The 27,727-nt window shown below is 47.4% G+C and overlaps 1 protein-coding gene across 1 annotated transcript in view; it reads right to left on the reverse strand.

Moving 5' to 3' along the window:
* Positions 1–5,756: 5,756 nt before the first annotated feature.
* The window catches only part of LOC130347123 (RNA polymerase-associated protein LEO1-like), a 54,635-nt gene continuing 32,664 nt past the window's right edge, over positions 5,757–27,727 (reverse strand). Inside the window, exon 2 of the mRNA XM_056554609.1 lies at positions 5,757–7,062. Within this exon, the coding sequence (XP_056410584.1) occupies positions 5,757–7,062 (1,306 nt within the window). The remainder of the gene's footprint in view (positions 7,063–27,727) is intronic.

Here is a 27,727-nt window from a genome sequence, read left to right on the forward strand (position 1 = left end):
TGCCCGCGCACTAGAAGATGCGCGAACACTTTACCATCACCCGAAAAGAACAATAAATACAAGACACTTTGGTCCATTGCCAAAAACAGGGGATATGTAGAGGAAGTAAATTACAAAAGCTAAGTTACTTATTTGGTGTTGTTTAATTTTATTAGGGGTTACCACCTAGGTAAGTATACAGTGAGATAATTAAGGTGTATACACATCAATAGATAGATTCAGAGGACAAATATTAAACATGGTGATAACTAGACTCCTTCTCTGACCGCAGGGAAGGGGAAAAAGGAGAAGGGGAGAAAAAGAATAGGAAGAAGGGATCTCTATAAGGAATGGGGTTTGAATACGGCTGAGATGGGAGAATGGTCATATTAATAGACTTCATGATATTGATGGAGGTGATTGGTACCGGTCGACTTAAGTGATAATAACCTTCAAAACTAACTCACAATTGAATAATTAGATAGAACGTAAACAGGTCACAAAAAGGCAGAAAAGGTAAAACCTTCATTTAATCCTTTCGGACTCAAACTTTGTAATTTGTAGATCCACTTTGCCTCAATACGTAAGAGGATCTTGTCTAGATCACCCCTTCTGGGACCTAACTTACACTTGATAAAACCCCAAAATTGTAATTGGGACACGTCACCATTGTGGACTTCCCAGAGGTGTCTAGACAAAGGTGTATCCCCTTTATTTTTAATCATGCTGAGATGTTTTGATATTCTCCTCCGAAACTGCTGAACTGTTTTGCCAACATAGAATTTAGGACATCCGCATTCCGCTATATATACAATACCCATGGTTTGGCAATTGATAAAATCTCTAATCTCATATTGGTGATTGTCAACTGGGTTAACGAAAGTTTTCTTTTTAGGTAAGAATTTGCAGAAAGTACATTTCCCACAAGGGAAAGACCCCACAATAGTAGAGGTCAACCAGTTACTTGGGGCCCCCTCCGAATAATGGCTCCTTACTAGTTGCTCACGTAAATTTTTGCCCCTTCTGTAAGTGACAGAAGGATGCTGGGGGATCACTTCCCTAATTTCTGGATCAGCTAGTAGGATTGGCCAGTACTTCTGCAAAATGTTCTTTACTTGTTTGTTGTTAGAATCATAGTTTCCTATGCATCTGATAACACGAGAGGTGTTATCAGGATGTCGGGTTTGTAGAAGATCATTTCTATCTGTCGCCTTGGCCCTAGCAAATGCCCTGTGTAGGGTTTTCTTAGGGTAACCACGTTCAATGAAGCGATTATAGAGTATATTACTCTCTTGTAAAAAGGAATCTTCAGTCGAGCAGTTCCTACGGGCTCTCAGGTACTGGCCCGTAGGAATCCCTCTCTTAAGAGGGACTGGATGGTAACTGGACCATTCCAAAAAACTATTAGTAGAGGTAGGTTTACGATAAACTTTAGTTTTGACACTGCCATCAGACTCCAGAGATATCGTCAGATCTAAAAAGTTGATAGTAGTGGGATGGATTTCAGAGGTGAACTTCATCCCAATAGTGTTCATGTTAAGTTGGGTAACAAAATCGTGAAAAAGTGCTTCAGTGCCATCCCAAAAAAGTAAAATATCGTCAATATAGCGACCCCAGAAAGAAATGTGAGAAGTAAAATCAGCCAAGTGCTCAGAGAAAACAATGGTGTCCTCCCACCACCCTAAAAAAAGATTTGCATAATTTGGTGCACACACCGTGCCCATTGCTGTGCCTTTCTTCTGAAAATAGAATTGTCTATCAAACAGAAAATAATTGTGAGTAAGTAGAAAGGATAATAGTGAAGAAATCAATTGATTATGTGCAGTGTAATGCATACCTCTGGTGCAAAGAAAGTGATTGACAGCTTTTATTCCCAATTCGTGTTGAATATTAGTATAAAGTGATTCAACATCTAAACTGGCTATCATTGTACCAGGTGAAAAAGAAATCTCCTGGAGTCTGGTGACAGTGTCCTTAGTATCACGAAGGAATGATGGCAAAGTTGCCACAAATGGGGCCAAAAATTGATCAATGTACCCACTAATTCCTTCTGTAAGATTGTTGTTACCTGAAACTATTGGACGTCCAGGGACAGGGCGACAGAGTTTGTGTATTTTAGGTAGAGCATACATAGTTGCCACAGTAGGTTTTTCATTATAACAGACACGGAACTCATCATCTGAAATCAAATCTTGACCTTTTGCTTCTAGAAGTAAATTGTGGAGTTCAGATAGGAATCGTTCAGTAGGATTCCCATCTAGTTTCATGTAAGTCTCACTGTCACTGAGCAACCTAAGAACCATATTCTTATAGTCACTTCTGTCCATAATTACAATGTTGCCCCCCTTATCGGAGGGCTTGATTGTGATTGTATCATTACTCTCTAGTTGGCGCAACGCTTGAATTTCTCTAGTTGTTAGGTTCTTAACACTATTGAATCGGGATGGTTTGAGTTGGGATAGTTCATTACTTGCCATTCTTACAAATGTCTCGATGTTACTATATTGGGTAAAACTAGGAGTAAATTTAGATTTGGGTTTAACCGAGGAATATGGGGCACTAATAGTGCTAATTCCTGTCTCATTGTCCCGCAATAGTGATTCCAAATCTCGGACGACTTGTTCGTCCCGCTGGGACCTAACCAAAGGGTTCTGATCTCGGTGGAGGTGGAATTTATGTAACGCCAATTTGCGGGCAAAGAGATTTAGGTCTTTTACCCATTCGAAAGCATCATATTTGGGAGTCGGGGTGAAAGAAAGACCTTTGCTCAGAACCGATATTTGATCATCCGTAAGTATAAGAGATGATAAATTGCAGATGCGTGAAGCCTGATTCCCGACTAATTTTTCTCTGTGTTGGATATGCCCATTTTTCCCGGTCTCTCAGCTGTACACCCATTCCTAAAAAAGAGGACGGAGCTATTGCAATAGCTGAGCAGTGCATCCCACCTGAAGACGTGACAGGTATACAACTGAATATGTATAGTGTATGGCTACTGCCCTAGAGAGGTTGTCCAATACAATAGCTGAGCAGTGCCTGAAGACATGACAGGCCTACAACTGCATATGCATAACCTATGGTTATTGCTCTGAATTTGTGTCAGAAACAATAGGTGAGCAGTGCATCCCACCTGAAGACATGACAGGTATTCAACTGCATATGTATAATGTATGGTTATTGCCCTGAAGATGTGTCAGAAAGAATAGTAATTCCTGCAATGCATCCCACCTGAAGACATAACCATTGTACCATGGTGAGTACAATAAATTCAAACATATAACATGTAATCTGCCAACTATAATACTGACATAAGAAGTTGACTACTGCAAAAGCATCTGATAAAACAAGTAGTTACGTGTTTACAGTGATTTCAACCTGTGTATCTGACAGGTAATGATTACATAACAGAACTGTTAAAGAGTACCTCTCATGATCTTGTTAAATGTTATAATCCTCCCAGCCCACTCCCCGTATCATGATAAACCACCCTCTGCCTTTATTTTTATTATTTTTTAGTTTTCTACCTTGATATTGCTCTGTATTTTTTTGCTCAGTCTCATTCAGATTCAGAGACTGGGAAGGGGCTTTTCCCAGCATGCGTGACATCATCTGAAGCCATAAAGGGGAGAACTTCCTCCCTTACTCTGCTAAACACAGCCTAGAGCAGTTCAGTGTGAGATGAGCTATGATTGGCTAAGGCTGCACACACACCACTCAGCATTTCCTGATTTTGGACTTCTGCCAGGCCAGCAGGAGTCCAAAGTCTGTGCAAGAGATGGGGGGTGGGGGGGGGATGTGCTCTGGACAAGTAGGGAAACACCTAGTGGTGTGAGTTTTTTTTTAAACAAAGTAAATTAGAAAGATATTTACCATAAGGAGTGCAGGAGCAAAAAATTTTTAATGACAGTGCCCATTTAAGCATACCCGTATCCACTAACACAAGTACCCCAAATCATTGTTGTGACCCCTGAAATATCAATCCCCTTCATCCAAAATAACACTCACATATACCTTACTTATGAAGGCACAACCCACCTAAAGACATAACAGGTATAAAATATATAGTGTAGCTGCCCTAAAGGCGTGACAGGAACAGCTTGTAATGCAGTGGTATCACAAGTATGCAGCCATAATGTATGATGTGACCCACCTAGTGACAGGCTCAATAAGTCTACCAAGAACAATGACTTGTAAAAGTGACAATACTCTGGGAAATCTGTGTGGTTTGTCCTGCAGCTCACGCTCAAAGCACCTGAGCAAACGCGGCCACCGCCAATTGAACCCTGCAACCCACCCACCCAAGCAGGTGAACAAACACTCCAGGCCAATACTCCCACCCTCTGCATCCGTGAGGCTACTCAGAGCATGGCCTGAGAGTCAAACCGCTGAGCTGTGCACTGCGACACCAGACAGCACATCGCGCTGACAACACTGGGGAGTGAGCTCCTAGGCCTGTGTTTAATAGGGCCACTCGCCCCTCCCACAAATACAGGCTTAACAGCCTTAACACTTAGTGCCGTAAAAGGGATATGAAGACAAGAAAAAAGAACAGAACATGAGGTTGGGATATGAGGACGCATAGGAGATTAGGATATACAAGTGTGGTGTCCCAGCACTGGAGGCTGTCCCGTTACTTTGGACTGTCTCGGACTGGGGCCACACCAGTTCTACTGGGATAATGTTCATGTTATAAATACAATATCAAGTAATATATTTTTATAAATTAATTTTGTCATTTATATGTACATAGGTTGTAATAAGTGTACTGTGCCTTTAAAATGTGAGCAGTGAACCCCATGTGAGCCAATGAGACTCCAAAAGTCTCCCCTGTATAGTGAGGTACAGGGGAGCAGTTAGTCAGTCAAATTTCAGGCTCCTGAGCAGCAGCTAAGCTCAGGTGTGCTGTGTGTCGTGTGCTCTGAGTAGAGGCCTACTTCAGCTTTAATCTTTCTACTGGTCATCCTACAAGGTTCACTTGGAGGAGGATTACATGCCCCTGAGGAATAGTCTACAGTGCCTTGGAAGGACCCTAGCAACCAGAATCTACAGCCTACAATTCCGGCCTGGAGAAAGCACCACAAGTCTCAGGAAGGCAACAGGGCTCCCAAGGGGTGCGCTACACTCTCACACCAAGGCTAGCTGTCCATGTGTTACCAATTGCACCAGCTCAGTAAAGGCTGTTATCTGTAACCTGACGTTGGTGTGTTTATTCGCTCATCGTGTCTGGCCCAGGAGAAGCTGTCGCCAGACCGTGGATCTGAAAAATGGTGCCCTGGTCCATCTTGGTCTTCAGATTTCTTTGAGGCGTCCTCATCTGATGCGTGTTGCCCATCTTGGTCTTAAAGGGGTACTCCAGTGGAAAACATTTTTTTTCTAAATCAACTGGTGCCAGAAAGTTAAACAGATTTGTAAATGACTTCTATTGAAAAATCTTTACCCACTCAGTACTTTTTTATCAGCTGTATGCTACTGAGGAAATTATTTTCTTTTGGAATTTCTTTTTTATCTTGTCGACAGTGCTCTATGCTGACACCTGATGTCTGTATCAGGAACTATCCAGAGCAGGAGAAAATCCCCATTGCAAACCTATGCTGCTCTGGACAGTTCCTGACACGGACAGAGGTGTCAGCAGAGAGCACTGTGGACAAGACAAAAAATAAATTCAAAAAGAAAAGAATTTCCTCTGTGGCATACAGCTGCTAAAAAATAAATACTGGGAGGGTAAAGATTTTTTAATAGAAGTCATTTACAAATCTGTTTAACTTTCTGGCATCAGTTTATTTAAGATTTTTTAAGGCGTCCTCTTCTGATCCGTGTCTCCCATCTTGGTCTTCAGATTTCTTTGAGGTGTCCTCTTCTGATCCATGTCTCCCATCTTGGTCTTCAGATTTCTTTGAGGCGTCCTCATCTGATCCATGTCTCCCATCTTGGTCTTCAGATTTCTTTGAGGTGTCCTCTTCTGATCCATGTCTCCCATCTTGGTCTTCAGATTTCTTTGATGCGTCCTCATCTGATCTGTGTCTCCCATCTTGGTCTTCAGATTTCTTTGAGGCGTCCTCATCTGATCTGTGTCTCCCATTTTGGCCTTCAGATTTCTTTGATGCGTCCTCATCTGATCCATGTCTCCCATCTTGGTCTTCAGATTTCTTTGAGGCGTCCTCATCTGATCCGTGTCTCCCATCTTGGTCTTCAGATTTCTTTGAGGCGTCCTCATCTGATCCGTGTCTCCCATCTTGGTCTTCAGATTTCCTTGAGGCGTCCTCATCTGATCCGTGTCTCCCATCTTGGTCTTCAGATTTCTTAGAGGCGTCCTCATCTGATCCGTGTCTCCCATCTTGGTCTTCAGATTTCCTTGAGGCGTCCTCATCTGATCCGTGTCTTCCATCTTGGTCTTCAGATTTCTTTGAGGCGTCCTCATCTGATCCGTGTCTCCCATCTTGGTCTTCAGATTTCTTTGATGCGTCCTCATCTGATCCGTGTCTCCCATCTTGGTCTTCAGATTTCCTTGAGGCGTCCTCATCTGATCCGTGTCTTCCATCTTGGTCTTCAGATTTCTTAGAGGCGTCCTCATCTGATCCGTGTCTCCCATCTTGGTCTTCAGATTTCATTGAGGCGTCCTCATCTGATCCGTGTCTCCCATCTTGGTCTTCAGATTTCTTTGAGGCGTCCTCATTTGATCCGTGTCTTCCATCTTGGTCTTCAGATTTCTTTGAGGCGTCCTCATCTGATCCGTGTCTCCCATCTTGGTCTTCAGATTTCTTTGAGGCGTCCTCATCTGATCCGTGTCTCCCATCTTGGTCTTCAGATTTCCTTGAGGCGTCCTCATCTGATCCGTGTCTCCCATCTTGGTCTTCAGATTTCTTAGAGGCGTCCTCATCTGATCCGTGTCTCCCATCTTGGTCTTCAGATTTCCTTGAGGCGTCCTCATCTGATCCGTGTCTTCCATTTTGGTCTTCAGATTTCTTTGAGGCATCCTCATCTGATCTGTGTCTTCCATCTTGGTCTTCAGATTTCCTTGATGCGTCCTCATCTGATCCGTGTTTCCCATCTTGGTCTTCAGATTTCTTTGGGGCGTCCTCATCTCTATTTTTTTTAAATCAACTTGTGCCAGAAAGTTAAACAGATTTGTAAATTTCTTCTATTTAAAAATCTTATTTCTTCCTGTACTTATCAGCTGCTGTATGCTCCACAGGGATTTATTTTCTGTCTGACTACAGTGCTCTCTGCTGACACCTCTGTCCATGTCAGGAACTGTTCAGAGTAGGAGCAAATCCCCATAGCAAACCTCTCCTGCTCTGGACAGTTCATGACATGGACAGAGGTGTCAGCAGAGAGCACTTCCTGTAGTCCTGAGCAGTTTGGTGTGCAGCTCATTCGGGTGTGTCTCTTTGTGTGCTCCAGAGACTTCCAGCAAACCAGAGCAGGTGTTTCATCAGCCTCCCCAGGAGTGCGGCAGCCTCCTCGGGAGAGCCTCCCTGCAGGGCGTCCCTGGCCTCCACCTCCCGTTCTTCAAGGCTGGCGGGGGGTGGAGAGCAAACAGCAACAGCCATTCCGGCCCGGGGTAGAAGATCTGGCAGAGTCTGCAGCAATGCAGGCTCTGCTCCCCCGGCAACGGGTACCAGCCAGAGATCTGGTGGACAAAAGGCGAGGAGGAGAAGTGTGGAGTTGTGGGTAGAGCGAGGGCCCAAGGAGTCCAGTGCCAACTACTGCTCCCGCCTGGCCGCGAGGTTTGCTGAGTATGATCGGTGCGGCAAGGATCTGAAGTTGGCCAGAGAAGATCTGCGAGGCGCTCAGAATCTGGTGAACACTGCACCAAAAAAGAACAGGCCAGAGTTAAGGAAAAAGATCGCAGCACTGAAAGCTGAGATTGTGCAGCTGGAGGAGAGGAGAGCAGAGATCTTGGAGGGGAGCGGTCTCTTTAAGGAAAAGCTTGAGAACGACAGCCGGTTTGCCGCCACGAAATCCCCAGGTAAGTTGGAGGTGGATGTTGGGGAGAGTAGTGGCGGTGAAGATAGTGAGGATGGTGGTGAAGCTGTAAAGGAGGAGGAGAATGTGGAAGAAAGTGCACAAGTTGTGGAGATGGATGCTGTTCCTGTGGCTACTCCCTATGACACCAAAACACAGGACAGCTACATTGAGCCAGCACAGGTGGCACTACCATCAAGCGATAGTGAGGAGGATGTGGAAAGTGAGGCTGGGGGATTGTTGAGGGCGATCATAATGCAGGAGTCCCCAGCCCACCTCCAGAATTTTACCTTTGGAGAAGATCAGTGTGAGGATGTGGTGGTGAAGCGAAAAGCTAAGAAACAAAAGATTCAGGAAACAGTACAATATGTGTTTGTTCCCTTCCAGCAGTCTGGGCCAGCTGCAAAGCTGGTTCAGGCTGCTGGGCCCCCCAGACTGCCAGACCCCGTTTCTGTGGTGGAACGGAGCCAGCATGGGGGGTACAGCATGGCGTCAGAAAAGGCAGAGGGCGCAATAGATGTGAAGCCCACCCATCTTGCCGGTAGCGAGGGGCAGGATGGGCTGATGGTGGGCAGTGGCGAGGCAAGCTATGCTGCCGTGTGCTCGGGGGGCGGTTCCCCGAGTGCTATGGGCATTACTGGCACTGCGGGGCACTCCCCTGTGAGGGGGGGGGAGTGTCCGGGTGCCGGTGGAGGAGAGTGGTAGGTCTGTGTGCTCGGGGGGCGGTCCTCCGAGTACTGTGTATTCTGTGGGCGCTGCGGGGCACTCCTCTGTGAGGGGGGGGAGTGTCCGGGCGCCGGCATCATCCACAGAACCCGTGCGGTCGGGAAAAGTAGGTGCTGGCACTGTGGGAGGAGCTGGGGTGCGCCCGGAGGGGCAGCCCCAGACTCCGGAAGTGACTTCAGCTATGGAGCAGGAACTATCAGCATCGACCCCGGCAGCTAAGCCAGAAAAAAAGAGTGTAATAAAACCTGCAACACTACAAGTCCCAGCCAGCCCAGAAAATGTTAGTCAGGATAAGAGTGCTGGATGTGAGAATGCTGAGTGTGGAAGTGTTGTGGATGAGAGGAGTGTATGTGGGAGAGTCAGTGGAGTGAATGATGGTGGGAGTAGTAGTGGTATGAATGGGAAGAAAGATGATGAGAGGAGTGGTGTGAATGGTGTTATTAGTGGTTCTGGGTCTGGTCCGGCTGCCCCCCCCCCCCCCCGGTAGTGACTGCTCCTAGGAGCTATGCCAATGTCGCTGCCGGGGGTTCAGGGGGGTCCCCGTCTCCGTCCGGCTCTGGAGGCCTCTTGCAACAGCGCCTCCTGGAGGCTCTACGCAGGGGTGACAGGTCGATCCAGGTAGAGGGAAGGGGTGAGGTCGACCTGTCTTTCTGGATAGAGAGGCACGGTTTGGGGGCTTTTCGAGAGAGGAATGGGGAGGTGGTCTGGTCCCTCCCGACATCCGGGCAGGACAATAACCGTAGGAATGTGGTCCGTCTGATTTGGAGGGGCGAGGATGCGTGCCCACCTCGCGCAAAAGTGGTTGAGCTCCTCCTTCAGATGGAATTCAGGGCGAGCGCCATCTTTGCCCTGATTCACCCCTATGGTTCGTCTGAGTTTGACGTCAGTTTCGTTCGGCCGGAGGGTCTTGAACTCTTCTGGTCGAACTACGAAGTGGCGAAGAACGAGCCCGGCTGGCGGGATTTCACCGTAAAGGCGATTTCCCGTCAGTACTCTGTCAAGAAAGTGACCGTTTTGACCCGTAACGAGTCGCTTTCTTGTTATGACATCATAACCTGGCTTGGTCGGTATGGGGATGTGACGGACATGCCCAAGAAAAACTTTGATGAGCACGGGATCTGGTCCAGGGCCTGGACGTTTTCCGTCAAACTCAGGCGTTCAGGGAGTGCGGTTGCCCACATTCCGTCAGCCGCCTTCCTTGGACGTGATAGGATCCAGGTCTTCTACCAGGGGCAGCCTAAGGTCTGTCACAGGTGTGGCAGCCCCACCCACTTTAGCGCAGCCTGTACTGTGCAGGTCTGCGCTTTGTGTGGTGGGGTGGGTCATCTGGCCGCATCCTGTAGGCAGATCCGGTGCCACCTGTGTGGTGTCCTCGGACACCTTTTCAGCCGTTGTCCTAGCGCCTTCGCCCGTGCAGCGGCCGCTCCGGCTGAGGAGAGCTGTGATGTTGCCTCAGCTGGGGAGGGCACGGGCAGGGATGGGGGCGCAACAAGGCTAGTGAGGAGGAAAAAGGGCCCCGCCAAACTAAGGCGGGAGGAAAATCGGAGGAGGAGTAGGGAGCTGGAGAGTGCCCAGGTGGCGGGGGTAGCTCCGGCCCCTGCTCCTGAAGCTGGCCCTGTAACCACTGAAGCCCTGGAGGAGGACGTGCTGGATGAGGAGGTCAGGAGGCTGCTCAAAGAGGAGGGCAATATGGCCGACACTTCCGATTCCTCCCACTATGAAAGTGTGGATGAGGAGAGGGGAGAGAGGCCTAAAAAGAAAGACAAGGGCAAAAGGAAAGGGAGAAAGAAGAGGTCAGAGCCCTCTGTTCCCTTTACTACGGGCCAGGTCCAAAACGGAAGCCTGATTGCCCCCCCTCTGATTGACCTGTCAAACCGGTACCTCATCCTCGATACCATCTCCTCCCCCTCCTTGGAGGGGGAAGGTGAGGGCGGGGTGCCTAGGGAGAAGGAGCCTCTGGGGGGAACTGGGCCCTGTCCTATTAAGGCTCCTTTCCTGGGAGGGCAGGGCTAGACCGGGGCCAGACATAGACGGGGATCAAATGGACCAAACTGAATAAAAAAAAGAACTAAGAGTGGTCCTGCCCTCTCATCTTCTTCGGGGGATGAGGGGGCTAAAAAGAAGGGAAAGAAAAAGTAAAGGGTGTGGCCGTCTAATTTAATCACCCTGTATGGCGGCACTCACCCCATTGACGCTGGCATCTATTAACTGTGCCAGCATAAAGTCAGATATGGCTAGATTCGCAGCCTTTGATTTTCTCACCCGTGTTGAAGCCGACATTTTCTTTTTACAGGAGACCAGGTTGTCAGATCTAGCCTCTCTGGTAAAAGCCAGAAGAGAGTGGAGGCGCGGTCCCTCCCACTGGTCTCTTGCGGCTGAGCCGTATAGTGGGGTGGCGGTCCTTTTTACCGCTCCTGTTGAATGCCAACGGGTTATTGAATTAGAAATGGGGAGGTGCCTGATCTTAGATGTCTTCATGAAGGGACAAGAGCTTCGGCTCATTAACATCTACGCCCCGCAAACTAAGCGGGGCCGTAAAGATCTCTTTATGAGGATTAAGCCCTTTCTTTTTACAAGTCGGCAAGTGATCTTTGGAGGGGACTTCAATAATGTCACGAGGTCCCAAGATCGGAGAGGCTCCAATGGTCCGCTGACTTGTGATAGTGTGGCACTGATTAGCATAACTAGAGAAGTTCGCCTAGAGGACGCCCACATCCGGAGCCCCTCGGGTCACGCGGGTTTCACCTATCATCAAGGTAGTCGCAGGTCTAGGATAGATAGGTTTTATTTAAAGGAGGAAGCCGCCTCTTCCGCAGTGTCCGTGGTTGAGGTGGAGTTATCCAATCACTGTATGATTTTGTTTTCCCTGAATGTTTCAGAGACCTCCCGGATGGGAAAAGGTTATTGGAAGCTGAATTCGTCCCTCCTGGAGGAAGCGGAGATAAGACAGTCCTTTGAGGATTTTCTTCAGAGTCAGGTACCTTTACTGGACCTATGTAGTAGTAAGTCAGAGTGGTGGGAGATATTCAAGAAGCGGGTTGCGGGGTTCTTCCGCCAGCTCTAGAGCCTCAGGTCCCTGAACAGGTACCGCCTGTATCAGGGTCTGAGGAGGAAACTCGAGCTCCTTGTCTCGACTGGAGGTAGCCGGGAGGATATCTCCAGAGTGAAATCCTTGCTGATGGGGTGTCAGTACGATAGGCACACATCTTTGGTTTTTGAGAGGGATTTCGGGAAGTACCGCTCGCCCGACCCTTACAGAAACTGTAAGATGTCAGTGAGTAGTAAAGTCATTTCAGGACTGATTGATAGTACAGGATCTCTGAATCGGTCCAGATCAGGGATCTTGGAGGTCGTCAGATCCTTCTACTCACACCTCTTGGGGAGGAAGGATCTAGATCGAGACAGGATGTCGGTTTTCCTGACTGAAACCATTCCTGAGCCAGGGGTAGACCCCTCTCTTGATGTTTTGGCAGAAGAAATCAGGGAAGAGGAAGTGAGACTGGCGATCGAGGGGCTCGCCCCTAAGAAGTCGCCAGGTCCGGATGGCTTAACATCCGAGTGGTACAGGACCTTTAAGGAGTCTTTAGCTCCCCTCTTGACTGAGGTATTCAATGAGTGTTTCTCCTCGGGCACTCTGCCGAAGTCAATGAGGGGGTTAGCCCTGATTCTTCTGTCAAAGGGTAAAGATCCTAGCCGTATTGAGAATTGGAGGCCCATAGCTCTTCTCAATACAGACAGAAAGCTTCTGGCTAAGATAGTGTTTAATCGGCTGGTGAAGTTTGCACCCCGGCTCCTTTCGGGTGCTCAGCACTGCTATGTTCCAGGCCGAAGCACCGTAAGTGCTGTCCTTAGTGTCAGGGAGGCAGTGGAGCGGAGTAGTGAAGGTCTTTGGAAGGGGTACTTGCTGTCCTTGGATCAGGCCAAAGCATTTGATCGGGTGAACCACGAGTACCTCTGGTCCGTCCTACTGAGATATGGCTTACCATCTACTTTTGTTAATTGGCTTAAGATCTTGTATGCAGGGGCAGAGAGTTTCCCGCTGGTGAACAGGTGGTCTGGCCGCTCTTTTGAGGTGGGATCCGGAGTCCGTCAGGGTTGTCCTTTGAGCCCGCTTTTATACGTGTTCGCAATCGATCCCTTCGTCCGGAGGGTAGATTGTGGGCCGTTGGCGGGAGTCGGGATGAGTCTGGCGGAGCCGGCTGTCACCCAGAGAGTGGTGGCGTACGCTGACGGTGTCACTATTTTCGTCTCCTCGAGAGAGGAGGTCGATGTGGTGATGTCGGAGGTGGACCGCTACTCGGAGGCATCCGGGTCTAAGATCAACCGGGATAAGTGTGAGAGTCTCTGGCTGGGAGGGGGGGATCCCGGGGGGGATCCCACGTTTGATCTCCCGGACACCTTCCCAGGGCCCCAAGAATCAGCAAAAGTCTTAGGCATCACATTCGGCCAGGGTGATTATCCCACCAAAAACTGGGATGGTAAGCTCCAGGATGCCGCTCAGAAGGTGGACCAGTGGAAGGGTTGGTCTATGACCCTCAGGGAAAGGGTACACCTGATCAAATCGTACCTGCTCCCCTTGTTTATCTATCTGGGCAGCGTATGTATCTTGCTAGAGGCTTACTACACTAGGATCTACAGCCTGTTTTTCCAACTGTTATGGGGGAACAGGATGAACCTAGTCAAGAGGGAGGTTACGTACCGCACGAGGAGACTAGGGGGTTTATCTATGGTAAACCCTGTGGTGTTCTTTACGAACACCTTCTTGAAAGCCAACATCGCAAACCTCTGGTCAGAGAGGGCTTCTCCGTGGGTACTCTTCTGCAGGGAATGGTTTTGGCCTTTCTTCCAGGAATGGGAGAGAGGAGGGCGAGTGAAGGACCTCCGTACGCCCCATGGATATCTTCCGGCTTACGCTACCCCGACTCTGAAGGCGATACGTCGGTGGGGTCTGGGAGTGTGGGAGATCAGGACCCAGTCAAGGCAGTTCCTTGACAAACGGGTTCTGATGACCCACTTCCAGAAGCATCTGGCGCTCAGGGACTGCCCAGGTCGGGATCTGAGGGTGGGGTTGTATCTTTTGAACATGAAAAGGATCCCCCAGAAGTTTTGGGACTTGGCCTGGCGCTGCTTTCAGGGGAAGCTATATGTAAGGGAAAACCTGAAGTGTAGGAACTCTGATGACCGGGGATGTCCCCGAGAAGAGTGCGGGGACACGCTGGAAAGCATGGACCACTTCCTGCTTCATTGTCCCTTTAATATAGGGGTTTACAACCGGGTGGGCGCTTCCATCGGCTGGAGTCAACTTGCCGGCCTTGCCTATCCGGAGTGGGCTTATGGGGCATTCAGGTCCCTGGGTGGCCGAGACCGGGGCACTTTATTCTTAGTTAGTTTAGTGGTTAGGTACCACACGTGGAGTGCACGGTGTTTAGTGTCGACCCAACAGAAAATCCTCTCCGAGGTGGAGGGCTGTAGGAATATCACCGGTGACCTCGGGAAGATCAGGTCTTTGGAGTATGGCAGTCTTGGTACCAGTAGGGCTTCTCTCCTATGGAGAGGTTTTTCTTTTGATGTGCCCTAGGTACTAGGCCCTTAAGGTGAAGTACCTTATTTTGGCCAGGGATAGTGTATATATCTTAGGGTGAGTATAGGGTCAGTTTCATGAAGGGATAGTGATAGGGTTAGAGGTTGATAGATAGAGGAATTTAAATTTAATTTAATCAGGATTGCCATCCTTCTTCCTGGTGGGGGGCTATGCATGTCACCTTAGCCTTTTGTTTTGTTTTCTATGGATGGATTGTAAAGGGCTTGCAGGCAACCAAACTTGGGCCTTGTGGTTTTGGTGTATTGTACTGTTAATATTGCTTTGTTGTAGAGTATGTATATATTGTTTTGTATATATTGTTCTGTTTACACTAAGTGGGTAGGGGTGTATTTTAGGTTGGGTGGGGTTTTTTTTTGGGGGGGGGGGGGGTGGTGGTGGTGTGTACCCAGGACTGGACTGTTGCAGTGGGTACTATTTTGGGGGTCTGGTATGGGTCAGTTGTGGATTAAAAACTGTGACCTATGGACTCTGACCCATGTCCAGAGGGGGTGGTGGGTGATGGGATAGTTTAGTATAGGTTGTTTTTCTGTCTTATTGAGTTGTTTGTTATGTATATTCTGTATGGTTTTATGTATAAATTGTATTTTATTTATTTACATTTATTTTTTTATTAATTATTTGTATGATGTCATAATTAATATGAGAGAAAGGCAGTCGGACCAGTTTTCAGTTATTATAGCATAGAATTACTATACTATATCACTATATATATGTTTGCGTTTGCGTTTATGTCCCAGTGTGGATTAGTTTTTGTTTGTGGGTATATGTGTGTGTGTAGGGGGAGGATAAAAAAAAAAAAAAAAAAAAAAAAAAAAAGTGTATATGTATGTACATGTGTATATATATATATATGTGTGTATATAGAAAAGGAAAAAAAAAAGTGTGGATGTATATATGTATGTGTGTGTACATGTGTATGTATGTATAGAAATATATATATTTTGTTATCCAAGTTGGATTATTTTTTTTACGGCAGCTAGCCATATTTTTGTTTTGTTATTGGGGGGGGGGGGGGGGCAGTGTGGTTATGTTTCCTAGTTTGGATATTTTTAGTTTTTGATCCCAGTGAGGAAAGCTTTATTTATGTTCATTAGGTGTGTGTGTGTGTGTTGGACTATAGTAGGTAATGATTTATTTATTCATTTATTTTTGGTTTATCTGGGCTGGCCGGTTAGGAAGGTTTAAGTTGTTATTTTGAGACGGATAGTTTGTTTTTATGTTCAGTTTTGTTAATTTTGTTACAGTGAAATGAACTTGTTTTGTTTTTGTAAAGTTTTGTACTTTTATAATAAAAAAGAGTGTCAGCAGAGAGCACTGTGGTCAGACTGAAGAGAACTACACAACTTCCTTTGGAGCATAAAGCAGCTGACACGTATTGGAAGGATTAAGATTTTTAAATAGAAGTAATTTACAAATCAATTTAACTCTCTAGCACCAATTGATTAAAAAAAAATATATATATTTTCCAGCAGAGTACCCTATTAAGGATTTTCTATTGGGTCGGTTCAGTCAGTAATGGCAAAATCATCTAATTTGGTCCTGGGGCTGCATCTCTGAATGTTCTCCTTTATCTTCGGCCGCCCCCACACTGATCCCAGCAACCTCCTGTCTGGTGTGAGGAGACGCTGCCAGCGCTGCTCTCATATGCTGCTATTTCTGGAGAAATGTTCATCAATTATTAATGTGTTTCTGACATCTCCATGTAGAGCTCAGATCTCTGAGAACTGCAGGGAACATTGGTAATACTTCTGTATAAAACTCAATGTGTGTGTGTATGTGTGTATGTGTGTATGTAATGTAAGGATTTCTCCCTGGGGATAGCTCTGGGATCGTTCTTGACACCGCCACAGGACACGTTTCCGCTTCAATCACAATAAACCGGCAAACAACAGTACTTTATGCAAGTCTGGCTCCTTGCCAGCTTTATTAGATAGGTTGCAGGATAAATAAAACAGGAACAAACAAAACCTTAGACCATCAAGTCACTAACTAAACAATCCAGCATGCCCTGACTATCAACTGGTGGGCTTTTCCCGGCCAGTTAAACTTATGCCTCCTGCAGCCTTCTACTCACTGTTCACGCACAGCGTTTGCAACCTCTTGCTGTGTGTCTCATCCGCACCACTCTTTGGGGCCACTCACAGCTCGGTCCGTGTGTTCCTCACCAGGACCCCTGCCTCTCCCTACAGCCACCTTGCTGTCTTCTAGGGAAAGCCCAGACTATTCTGTCTGACTTCCTTATAAACACACTTCCCCTCTCTGCTACCTCATTAATTAGGCCACAGCTGGAGGTTTCTCCAGGGTTAGCTAGGGAAATACACCCTTTCCTTGCCACACTGTCACAGTATGTATGTGTTTGTGTATATATATATATATGTATGAATGTGTGTGTATGTATGTATGTATGTATATATGTATGTTTATGTGTGCTTATCTTCAATTGTTTGGAAGAGATGCTGGAACATATTTTGGTAAAACTTGGTCACATGTTACTTATATGTCAACTACAAACATAGGATAGATAAATTAACCCTTACTCACCCCCATTTGCGAGGGTCAGGGTTTTTGTTTAAAGTCCCAAGCAAGTCTATGGGAAATATATGTTACTGCATAACTTCCAAATGGCTGGAGATATTTTGATAATACTTGGTCACATGTTACTTATATGTCAAATAAAAATTTATAATAGTTAAAGGAAATCAGTCACCAGTGTCACATGCACTAACCTATCGCTACAGGCAGGTAGTGCAGGTGACACTGATGACAACAGTACTTACCTTGTCCCAGTCCATGCAGTCGTTCTTCTGTAATCTTCTCCGGTTTCTTCAGCTTGGGGCCCGGCTTGGAGCACGGGCGGAGCTTAGTGACGCCACCACTGCTGCTCTCTGCTGGGTCCCGCTGTGAGAGAACAGCAGCAGTGACATCACTAAGATCTGCCCGTGCTCCAAGCCGGGCCTGGAGCTGAAACCGGAGAAGATCAATTAACGACAGGTGACAGATTTCCTTTAAATTTATCCTAACCTACCCCCTTACATGAAGGATAGAGTTTTTGTCTTAAGTCCCATGCAAGTATATAGGTCTTCCAGTACCTTACTCCAAGCTCTGCTCTGCATCTCCTGGTGAGTGCATCAGTCCGGCCACACCCCTCCCGCATGCCACACACCATCACAAGTCACACCCACTTCCACAAAACCATGCCTCCTTCTTCGGCCTACAATCTCTTCATCACAACTAAGCCAAACCTGAGGACGGGATATGAGGATGAGATATAAGGATGGGATATGAGGACGGAATAAGAGGACGAGATGTGAAGTCGGGATAGGAGGTCAGGATACGAGGACGGGATATGAGGGCGGGATATGAGGACAGGATATGAGGTTGGGATATGAGGACGGGATATGAGGACGGGATATGAGGACGGGATATGAGGACGGGATATGAGGGCGGGATATGAGGTGGGGATATGAGGACGGGATATGAGGGCGGGATATATGAGGACAGGATATGAGGTGGGGATATGAGGATGGGATATGAGGTCCGGATATGAGGACAAGTACTTCTCCCCCACAAGGTTTAGGTAGGAAAAACCGGGCAACGCAGAGTACTCAGCTAGTACTTATATAAAGGTATAATGAGCCATATAGAGGTTATACACAGGATAGTACACGGGTAATACTGTGCTCTTATGTAAAGGTACAGTGAGCCTTATAGCGGTAATACTGTGCTCTTAAATGAAGGTACAATGAGCTGTATAAGGTAATACACAGGATAGTACATGGGTAATATTGTAATACTGTGCTTTTATATAAAGGTACAACAAACTGTATCAAAGTAATACACAGGATAGTACATGGGTAATACTGTGTTCTTATATAAAGGTACAGTGAGCAATATAGATGTTACGTCGAGCGCTCCGGGTCCCCGCTCCTCCCCGGAGCGCTCGCAGTGTTTACCTGCTCACAGCGCCCCGCTGACCGGGAGCGCTGCAATTGTGTCTCCAGCAGGGATGCGATCCGCGATGCGGGACGCGCCCGCTCGCGGTACGCATCCCAGCCTGCTTACCAGACCTGTCCTCCGTCTGTCCTGTCCCGGCGCGCGCGGCCCCACTCCCTAGGGCGTGCGCGCCGTCTCTCTGCGATTTAAAGGGCCAGTGCGCCGCCGATTGGCGCCTGGTCCAAATGAGTAATTTCACCTGTGCACTGGTCTATATTACCTCACTTCCCCTTCCCTGTATTGCCGGATCTTGTTGCCATTGTGCCAGTGAAAGCGTTCCTTGTATGTCCCAAGCCAGTGTTCCAGACCTCCTGCCGTTGCCCCTGACTACGATCCTTGCTGCCTGCCCTGACCTTCTGCTACGTCCGACCTTGCTCTTGCCTAATCCCTTGTACCGCGCCTATTTCAGCAGTCAGTCGGGGTTGAGTCGCTATCGGGTGGTACGACCTGGGGGTTACCTGCCACAGCAAGTCCTTCCCGCTTTGCGGTGGGCTCTGGTGAATACCAGTAACCCCTTAGACTCCGTTCCCCTGGTACGGCCCACGTCATCACCCCACTGACACAGAGGATCCACCACCAGTATCCTCTCAGTACCCGGATCCTGACAGTAGATCCGACCATGGATCCCGCTGAGGTCCCGCAGCCTGTTGTCGCTGACCTTACCACGGTGGTCGCCCAGCAGTCGCAACAGATAGCGCAACAAGGCCATCAGCTGTCTCAACTGACTGTTATGCTACAGCAGCTTCTACCACAGCTTCAGCAACCATCTCCTCCGCCAGCTCCTGCACCTCCTCCGCAGCGAGTGGCCGCTTCCATCCTCCGCTTGTCCCTGCCGGACAAATTTGATGGGGACTCTAAACTATGCCGTGGTTTTCTCTCGCAATGTTCCCTGCATTTGGAGATGATGTCGGACCAATTTCCCACTGAACGGTCAAAGGTGGCTTTCGTGGTTAGTCTCCTGTCTGGGAAGGCCTTGTCATGGGCCACACCGCTCTGGGACCGCAATGATCCTGTCACTGCCACTGTTTAGTCCTTCTTCACTGAGGTTCGCAATGTCTTCGAGGAACCAGCCCGAGCCTCTTCTGCCGAAACTGCCTTGCTGAACCTGGTCCAAGGAAATTCTTCTGTAGGCAAATACGCCATCCAATTTCGTACCCTCGCCTCTGAATTATCTTGGAACAACGAGGCCCTCTGCGCGACCTTCAAAAAAGGCCTATCCAATAACATCAAGGATGTGCTGGCCGCACGAGAAATTCCTGCCAACCTGCATGAACGTATCCATTTGGCCACCAGCATTGACATGCGTTTTTCCGAAAGACGCCAGGAGCTCCGTCAGGATATGGACTTTGTTCGCACCAGGCGATTTCTCTCCCCGGCTCCTCTCTTCTCTGGTCCACTGCAATCTGTTCCTGTGCCTTCTGCCGTGGAGGCTATGCAAGTAGACCGGTCTCACCTGACCCTACAAGAGAGGACACGCCGCCGCAATGAGAACCTATGCCTGTACTGTGCCAGTACCGAACACTTCCTGAAGGATTGTCCTATCCGTCCTCCGCGTCAGGAAAGACGCACTCCGATTCCGCACCAAGGTGAGACAGCTCTAGGTGTGAACTCTGCTTCTCCACGTCTTACTGTGCCTGTGCGGATTTCTTCTTCTGCTAACTCCTTCTCAGCTGTGGCCTTCTTGGATTCAGGCTCTGCAGGAAATTTTATTTTGGCCTCTTTCGTTAACAGGTTCAACATCCCAGTGACCAGTCTCGCCAGACCTCTCTATATCGCTTCAGTTAATGGAGAAAAATTGGACTGTAATGTGTGTTACCGCACAGAACCCCTGTTAATGTGCATTGGACCTCATCACAAAAGAATTGAATTTCTGGTCCTCTCTAACTGCACTTCTGAAATTCTCCTCGGCTTGCCTTGGCTCCAACGCCATTCTCCTACCCTTGACTGGACCACCGGGGAGATCAAGAGCTGGGGTGCTTCTTGCCACAAAAAATGCCTCACGTCTGCTCCCAGTCCCGTCAGTCAAACCCCAGTGGCTCTTATACCAGGTCTCCCCAAGGCCTATCAGGACTATGCCGATGTTTTTTGCAAAAAACAAGCAGAGACTTTGCCTCCTCACAGGCCTCATGACTGCCCTATTGATCTCCTTCCTGGTACTACTCCACCCCGGGGCAGGATCTATCCTCTGTCTGCTCCTGAGACTCAAGCCATGTCAGACTACATCCAAGAAAATTTAAAGGAGGGGATTCATCCGCAAGTCTTCATCCCCTGCCGGAGCGGGGTTCTTCTTTGTCTCCAAAAAAGACGGTTCCTTACGGCCGTGCATCGATTACCGCGGTTTAAATAAGATCACTATAAAAAACCGCAATCCCCTGCCTCTTATCTCAGAACTCTTTGACCGCCTACGTGGCGCTAACATCTTCACCAAATTGGACGCTTATAATCTCATCCGCATCAGGAAAGTAGATGAGTGGAAGACCGCATTTAATACCAGAGACGGACATTTTGAATATCTAGTTATGCCCTTTGGGCTCTGCAACGCCCCGCTGTCTTCCAGGACTTCGTGAATGAAATATTCCGGGATCTGTTATACCTGTGTTGTGGTTTACCTGGACGACATTTAGATTTTTTCTTCTAGCCTCGAAGAACACCGTCGCCATGTCCGTCTAGTGCTCCAGAGACTCTGTGACAATCAATTATTTGCCAAGATAGAGAAATGTCTCTTTGAATGCCAATCTCTTCCCTTTCTAGGTTATTTAGTCTCTGGCCAGGGACTTCAAATGGACCCAGACAAACTGTCAGCCGTTTTAGATTGGCCACGCCCCTCCGGACTCCGAGCTATCCAACGCTTATTGGGGTTTGCCAATTACTACCGACAGTTTATTCCGCATTTTTCCACCATTGTGGCTCAGATTGTGGCCCTAACCAAGAAGAACGCCAACCTTAAGTCCTGGCCTCCCCAAGCGGATGTGGCATTCAATCGTCTCAAAACTGCCTTTGCTTCTGCTCCCGTACTCTCCAGACCTGATCCATCTAAACCCTTCTTGCTGGAGGTGGACGCCTCCTCAGTGGGAGCCGGAGCTGTACTCCTACAAAAAAACTCTACTGGACATAACATTACTTGTGGTTTCTTTTCTAAGACCTTCTCTCCGGCGGAGAAAAATTACTCCATTGGTGATCGCGAACTTCTGGCCATTAAACTAGCCCTCGAAGAATGGAGGCACCTGCTGGATGGTTCCAAATACCCAATTGTCATCTACACGGATCACAACAATCTCTCGTATCTTCAGTCTGCCCAACGGCTGAACCCACGCCAGGCTAGGTGGTCGTTGTTTTTTGCCCTTTTAACTTCGAGATTCATTTTCGCCCTGCTGACAAAAACATCAGGGCTGACGCCCTTTCTCGTTCCTCGGATGCTTCCGAATCAGAAGCCCCTCTGCAACACATTGTTCCTCCAGAGTGTCTGATCTCCTCTTCTCCAGCTTCTATCAGACAAACACCTCCTGGAAAGACTTTCGGCCCTCCACGCCAGCGCCTCAAGATCCTCAGGTGGGGACATTCCTGGTACCTCGCCGGCCATGCCGGCATCAAGAAGTCCATCCTACTCATCTCTCGTTTATATTGGTGGCCTACCCTGGAGGCAGATGTCGCTGATTTCGTTCGGGCCTGTACAGTTTGTGCCCGGGACAAGACTCCTCGCCTGAAGCCTGCCGGTCTCCTTCATCCTCTGCCTGTTCCTGAGCTACCATGGTCACAGATTGTCATGGATTTTATAACGGACCTGCCTTTATCCCATGGCAACACAGTCATTTGGGTGGTCGTTGATCGTTTCTCCAAGATGGCACATTTTATTCCACTTCCAGGCCTTCCTTCTGCGCCACAATTGGCGAAGCAATTTTTTGTGCACATTTTTCGCCTTCACGGGCTTCCCACGCATATCGTCTCGGATAGAGGCGTTCAATTTGTATAGAAATTTTGGAGAGCTCTCTGTAATCGACTAAAAATCAAATAAAATTTCTCATCTTCCTATCATCCCCAATCCAATGGGCAAGTAGAGAGAGTTAATCAGATCCTTGGTGACTATTTGCGACATTTTGTTTCCTCCCGCCAGGACGATTGGGTCGATCTTCTACCCTGGGCTGAATTCTCGTACAATTTCAAGGACTCTGAATCCTCCGCCAAATCCCCGTTCTTTGTGGTGCACGGCCGTCACCCTCTTCCCCCCCTCCCCACTCCCATCCCTTCTGGTTTGCCTGCGGTTGACGAAGTTACTCGGGACTTCTCCACCATCTGGAAGGAAACTCAAAAATCCCTTCTACAGGCCTCATCCCGGATGAAGAAGCATGCTGATAAAAAGAGAAGAACTCCTCCTGTCTTTGCTCCTGGAGACAGTGTGGCTCTCCGCCAAGTATATCCGCTTCGGTGTCCCCAGTTATAAACTGGGACCACATTATCCTGGACCCTTTAAAATCAAGTGCCAAATCAATACTGTCTCCTACAAACTCCTTCTTCCCCCTTCTCTCCGTATTCCTAACGCTTTTCATGTTTCTTTCCTTAAACCGCTTGTCCTTAACCGCTTCTCTCCCAAGGTTGTCGCTCCAGCTCCTGTCTCCGGTTCCTCCGATGTCTTCTCTGTTAAAGAAATTCTTGCGTCTAAAACGGTCAGAGGTAAAAAAAAAAACATTCTCGTACATTGGGAGAATTGCGGCCCTGAGGAGAGGTCGTGGGAGCCCGAGGATAACATTCTCGACAAAGACCTCATTCCCCAATTTTCAGGTTCCAAAAAGAGGGGGAGACCCAAGGGGGGGGGGGGTACTGTTACGCCGAGCGCTCCTCCCCGGAGCGCTTGCAGCGTTTACCTGCTCGCAGCGCCCCGTTCAGACCCGCTGACCGGGAGCGCTGCGATAGTGTCTCCAGCAGGGATGCGATCCGCGATGCGGGACGCGCCCGCTCGCGGTTCGCATCCCAGCCTGCTTACCAGACCTGTCCTCCATCTGTCCTGTCCCGGCGCGCGCGGCCCCGCTCCCTGGGGCGGGCGCGCGCCGGCTCTCTGCGATTTAAAGGGCCAGTGCGCCGATGATTGGCACCTGGTCCAAATTAGTAATTTCACCTGTGCACTGGTCTATATTACCTCACTTCCCCTTTCCTGTATTGCCGGATCTTGTTGCCATTGTGCCAGTGAAAGCGTTCCTTGTATGTCCCAAGCCAGTGTTCCAGCCCTCCTGCCGTTGCCCCTGACTACGATCCTTGCTGCCTGCCCTGACCTTCTGCTACGTCCGACCTTGCTCTTGCCTAATTCCTTGTACCGCGCCTATCTCAGCAGTCAGTCGGGGTTGAGTCGCTATCGGGTGGAACGACCTGGGGGTTACCTGCCGCAGCAAGTCCATCCCGCTTTGCGGCAGGCTCTGGTGAATACCAGTAACCCCTTAGACTCCGTTCCCCTGGTACGGCCCACGTCATCACCCCACTGACACAGAGGATCCACCACCAGTATCCACTCAGTACCCGGATCCTGACAATAGAGGTAATACACAGGATTGTACATGGGTAAAACTGTGCTCTTATATGAAGGTACAATGAGCTGTATAGAGGTTATACACAGGATAGTACATGGGTAATACTGTGCTCTTATATAAAGGTCCAATAAGATGTATCGATGTAATACACAGGATAGTACCACAGTATTGTAATACTGTGCTCTTATATATAAGGTACAATTAGCCATAAAGAGGTAATACACAGCTCAGTAATACTGAGCTCTTACATAAAGTAATTCTGGACAATCTTAGACTGTCCATTCTTAGTAAAACTAAGCAAGTTTTTGCCCTCTAGCTTTTTCGTTCATGACACCCCTACAAACTAACGTAGCATTACAGGGTGTAATGAAGAGACGGGAGAGGGGGGGGGGTTGTAATGAAAAGACGGGGGGTGTAATGAGAAGACGGGAGGTGTAATGAAGAGATGGAGGAAAGTTATGAAGAGACAGGGGAGTGTAATGAAGAAATGGGGGAGTGCAATGAAAAGACGGGAGAGTGTAATAAAGAGACAGGGAAAAGTAAAGAAGAGACTGGGGTATATACTGTAATGAATAGATGGGGGTGTCAAAGAAATAGGGGGGTGTAATTAAGAGACAGGGAGAAGTAATAAGGAGACGGGGAGTGTAATAAAGAAACAAGGGGGTGTAATGAAGAGGCTGGGATATACAGTGGTGATCAAAAGTTTGGGCACCCAATGTAAAAATTTATGTGCATAAAGAAGCCAAAGAAATATGGAAAAATCTCCAAAAGGCATCAAATTACAGATTAGACATTCTTATAATATGTCACCAAAAGTTACATTTTATTTCCATCATTTACACTTTCAAAATAACAAAAAACAAAAAAATAGCATCTGCAAAAGTTTGGGCACCCTGCAGAATTTATAGCATGTACTGCCCCCTTTTGCAAAGCTGAGACCTGCCAGTGTCATGGATTGTTCTCAATCATCATCTGGGAAGACCAGGTGATGTCAATCTCAAAGGTTTTAAATGCCCAGACTCATCTGACCTTGCCCCAACAATCAGCACCATGGGTTCTTCTAAGCAGTTGTCTAGAAATCTGAAACTGAAAATAGTTGACGCTCACAAAGCTGGAGAAGGCTATAAGAAGATAGCAAAACGTTTTCAGATGTCAATATCCTCTGTTCGGAATGTAAATAAGAAATGGCAGTCATCAGGAACAGTGGAAGTTAAAGCAAGATCTGGAAGACCAAGAAAAATATCAGACAGAACAGCTCGCAGGATTGTGAGAAAAACAATTCAAAACCCACGTTTGACTGCACAATCCCTCCAGAAAGATCTGGCAGACACTGGAGTTGTGGTCCACTATTCCACTATAAAGAGATACTTGTACAAATATGGTCTTCATGGAAGAGTCATCAGAAGAAAACCTCTTCTACGTCCTCACCACAAAAATCAGCGTTTGAACTTTGCAAATGAACATATAGACAAGCCTGATGCATTTTGGGAACAAGTTCTGTGGACCGATGAGGTTAAAATTGAACTTTTTGGCCGGAATGAGCAAAGGTACGTTTGGAGAAGAAGGGGAACAGAATTTAATGAAAAGAATCTCTGTCCAACTGTTAAGCATGGGGGTGGATCAATCATGCTTTGGGGTTGTATTGCAGCCAGTGGCACAGGGAACATCTCACAAGTAGAAGGAAAAATGGATTCAATAAAATGTCAGCAAATTTTGGATGCTAACTTGATGCCATCTATGAAAAAGCTGAAGTTAAAGAGAGGATGGCTTCTACAAATGGATAATGCTCCTAAACACACCTCGAAATCCACGGGGGATTACATCAAGAGGCGTAAACTGAAGGTTTTACCATGGCCTTCACAATCTCCTGACCTCAACATAATTGAAAATCTATGGATAGAACTTAAAAGAGCAGTGCGTGACAGACAGCCCAGAAATCTCAAAGAACTGGAAGACTTTTGTAAGGAAGAATGGGCAAAGATACCTCAAACAAGAATTGAAAGACTCATGGCTGGCTACAAAAAGCATTTACAAGCGGTGATACTTGCCAAAGGGGGCAGTACAAGATATTAACTCTGCAGGGTGCCCAAACTTTTGCAAATGCCATTTTTTGTTTTCTGTTATTTTGAAAGTGTAAATGATGGAAATAAAATGTAACTTTTGGTGACATTTTATAAGAATGTCTAATCTGTAATTTGATGCCTTTTGGAGATTTTTCCATCTTTCCTTGGCTTCTTTATGCACATTAATACTAATTTTTACCTGGGGTACCCAAACTTTTGATCCCCACTGTATACTGTAATGAATAGACTGGGGGGGTTAAAATTAAGAGAAGGGGCTGTGCAATGACGATACAGGGGAGTGTAATGAAGAGACAGGGGAGTGTAATGAAGAGACAGGGGAGTGTAATGAAGAGACATTGGAGTGTAATGAAGAGACGGGGGAGTGTAATGAAGAGACAGGAGAGTATAATGAAGAGACAGGGAAGTGTAATGAAGAGACAGGGGTGTAATGAAGAGACAGGGGAGTGTAATGAAGAGACAGGGGAGTATAATGAAGAGACAGGGAAGTGTAATGAAGAGACAGGGGTGTAATGAAGAGACAGGGGTGTGTAATGAAGAGACAGGGGTTTAATGAAGAGACAGGGGTTTAATGAAGAGACAGGGGTTTAATGAAGAGACAGGGGTTTAATGAAGAGACAGGGGTGTAATGAAGAGAAAGGGGAGTGTAATGTAGAGACAGGAGTGTAATGTAGAGACAGTGGTGTAATGAAGAGACAGGGGTGTACTGAAGAGGCAAGGGTGTGTAATGAAGAGACAGGGGTGTAATGTAGAGACAGTGGTGTAATGAAGAGACAGGGGTGTAATGAAGAGACAAGGGTGTGTAATGAAGAGACAGGGGTTTAATGAAGAGACAGGGGTGTAATGAAGAGACAGGGGAGTGTAATGTAGAGACAGGAGTGTAATGTAGAGACAGTGGTGTAATGAAGAGACAGGTGTAATGAAGAGACAAGGGTGTGTAATGAAGAGACAGGGGTGTAATGTAGAGACAGTGGTGTAATGAAGAGACAGGGGTGTAATGAAGAGACAAGGGTGTGTAATGAAGAGACAGGGGTTTAATGAAGAGACAGGGGTGTAATGAAGAGACAGGGGAGTGTAATGTAGAGACAGGAGTGTAATGTAGAGACAGGAGTGTAATGAAGAGACGAGGAAGTGTAATGAAGAAAAAAAGAGTGTGTGTCAGTAATTCATGGAAACAGAGACAAGGGAAAAGAGACAAGGGTGTGTAATGAAGAGACAGGGGTGTAATGAAGAGACAAGGGTGTGTAATGAAGAGACAGGGGAGTGTAATGTAGAGACAGGAGTGTAATGTAGAGACAGTGGTGTAATGAAGAGACAGGGGTGTAATGAAGAGACAAGGGTGTGTAATGAAGAGACAGGGGTGTAATGAAGAGACAGGGGTGTAATGAAGAGACAAGGGTGTGTAATGAAGAGACAGTGGTGTAATGAAGAGACGGGTGTAATGAAGAGACAAGGGTGTGTAATGAAGAGACAGGGGTGTAATGAAGAGACAGGGGTGTAATGAAGAGACAAGGGTGTGTAATGAAGAGACAAGGGTGTGTAATGAAGAGACAGGGGTGTAATGAAGAGACAAGGGTGTGTAATGAAGAGACAGGGGTATAATGAAGAGACAGGGGTGTAATGAAGAGACAAGGGTGTGTAATTAAGAGACAGGAGTGTAATGTAGAGACAGGGGTGTAATGAAGAGACAAGGGTGTGTAATGTAGAGACAGGAGTGTAATGAAGAGACGAGGAAGTGTAATGAAGAAAAAAAGAGTGTGTGTCAGTAATTCATGGAAACAACCATCCCGCTTCTCTCATCCAATAATGCACCTCCTCTCACAGTCTGTCACCTGGGCAAAATGTCAAGCAGAATCTATATGTTA

The sequence above is a fragment of the Hyla sarda genome, unplaced genomic scaffold (genome assembly GCF_029499605.1).
Source record: "Hyla sarda isolate aHylSar1 unplaced genomic scaffold, aHylSar1.hap1 scaffold_81, whole genome shotgun sequence".
Classification (NCBI taxonomy): Eukaryota; Metazoa; Chordata; class Amphibia; order Anura; family Hylidae; genus Hyla; species Hyla sarda.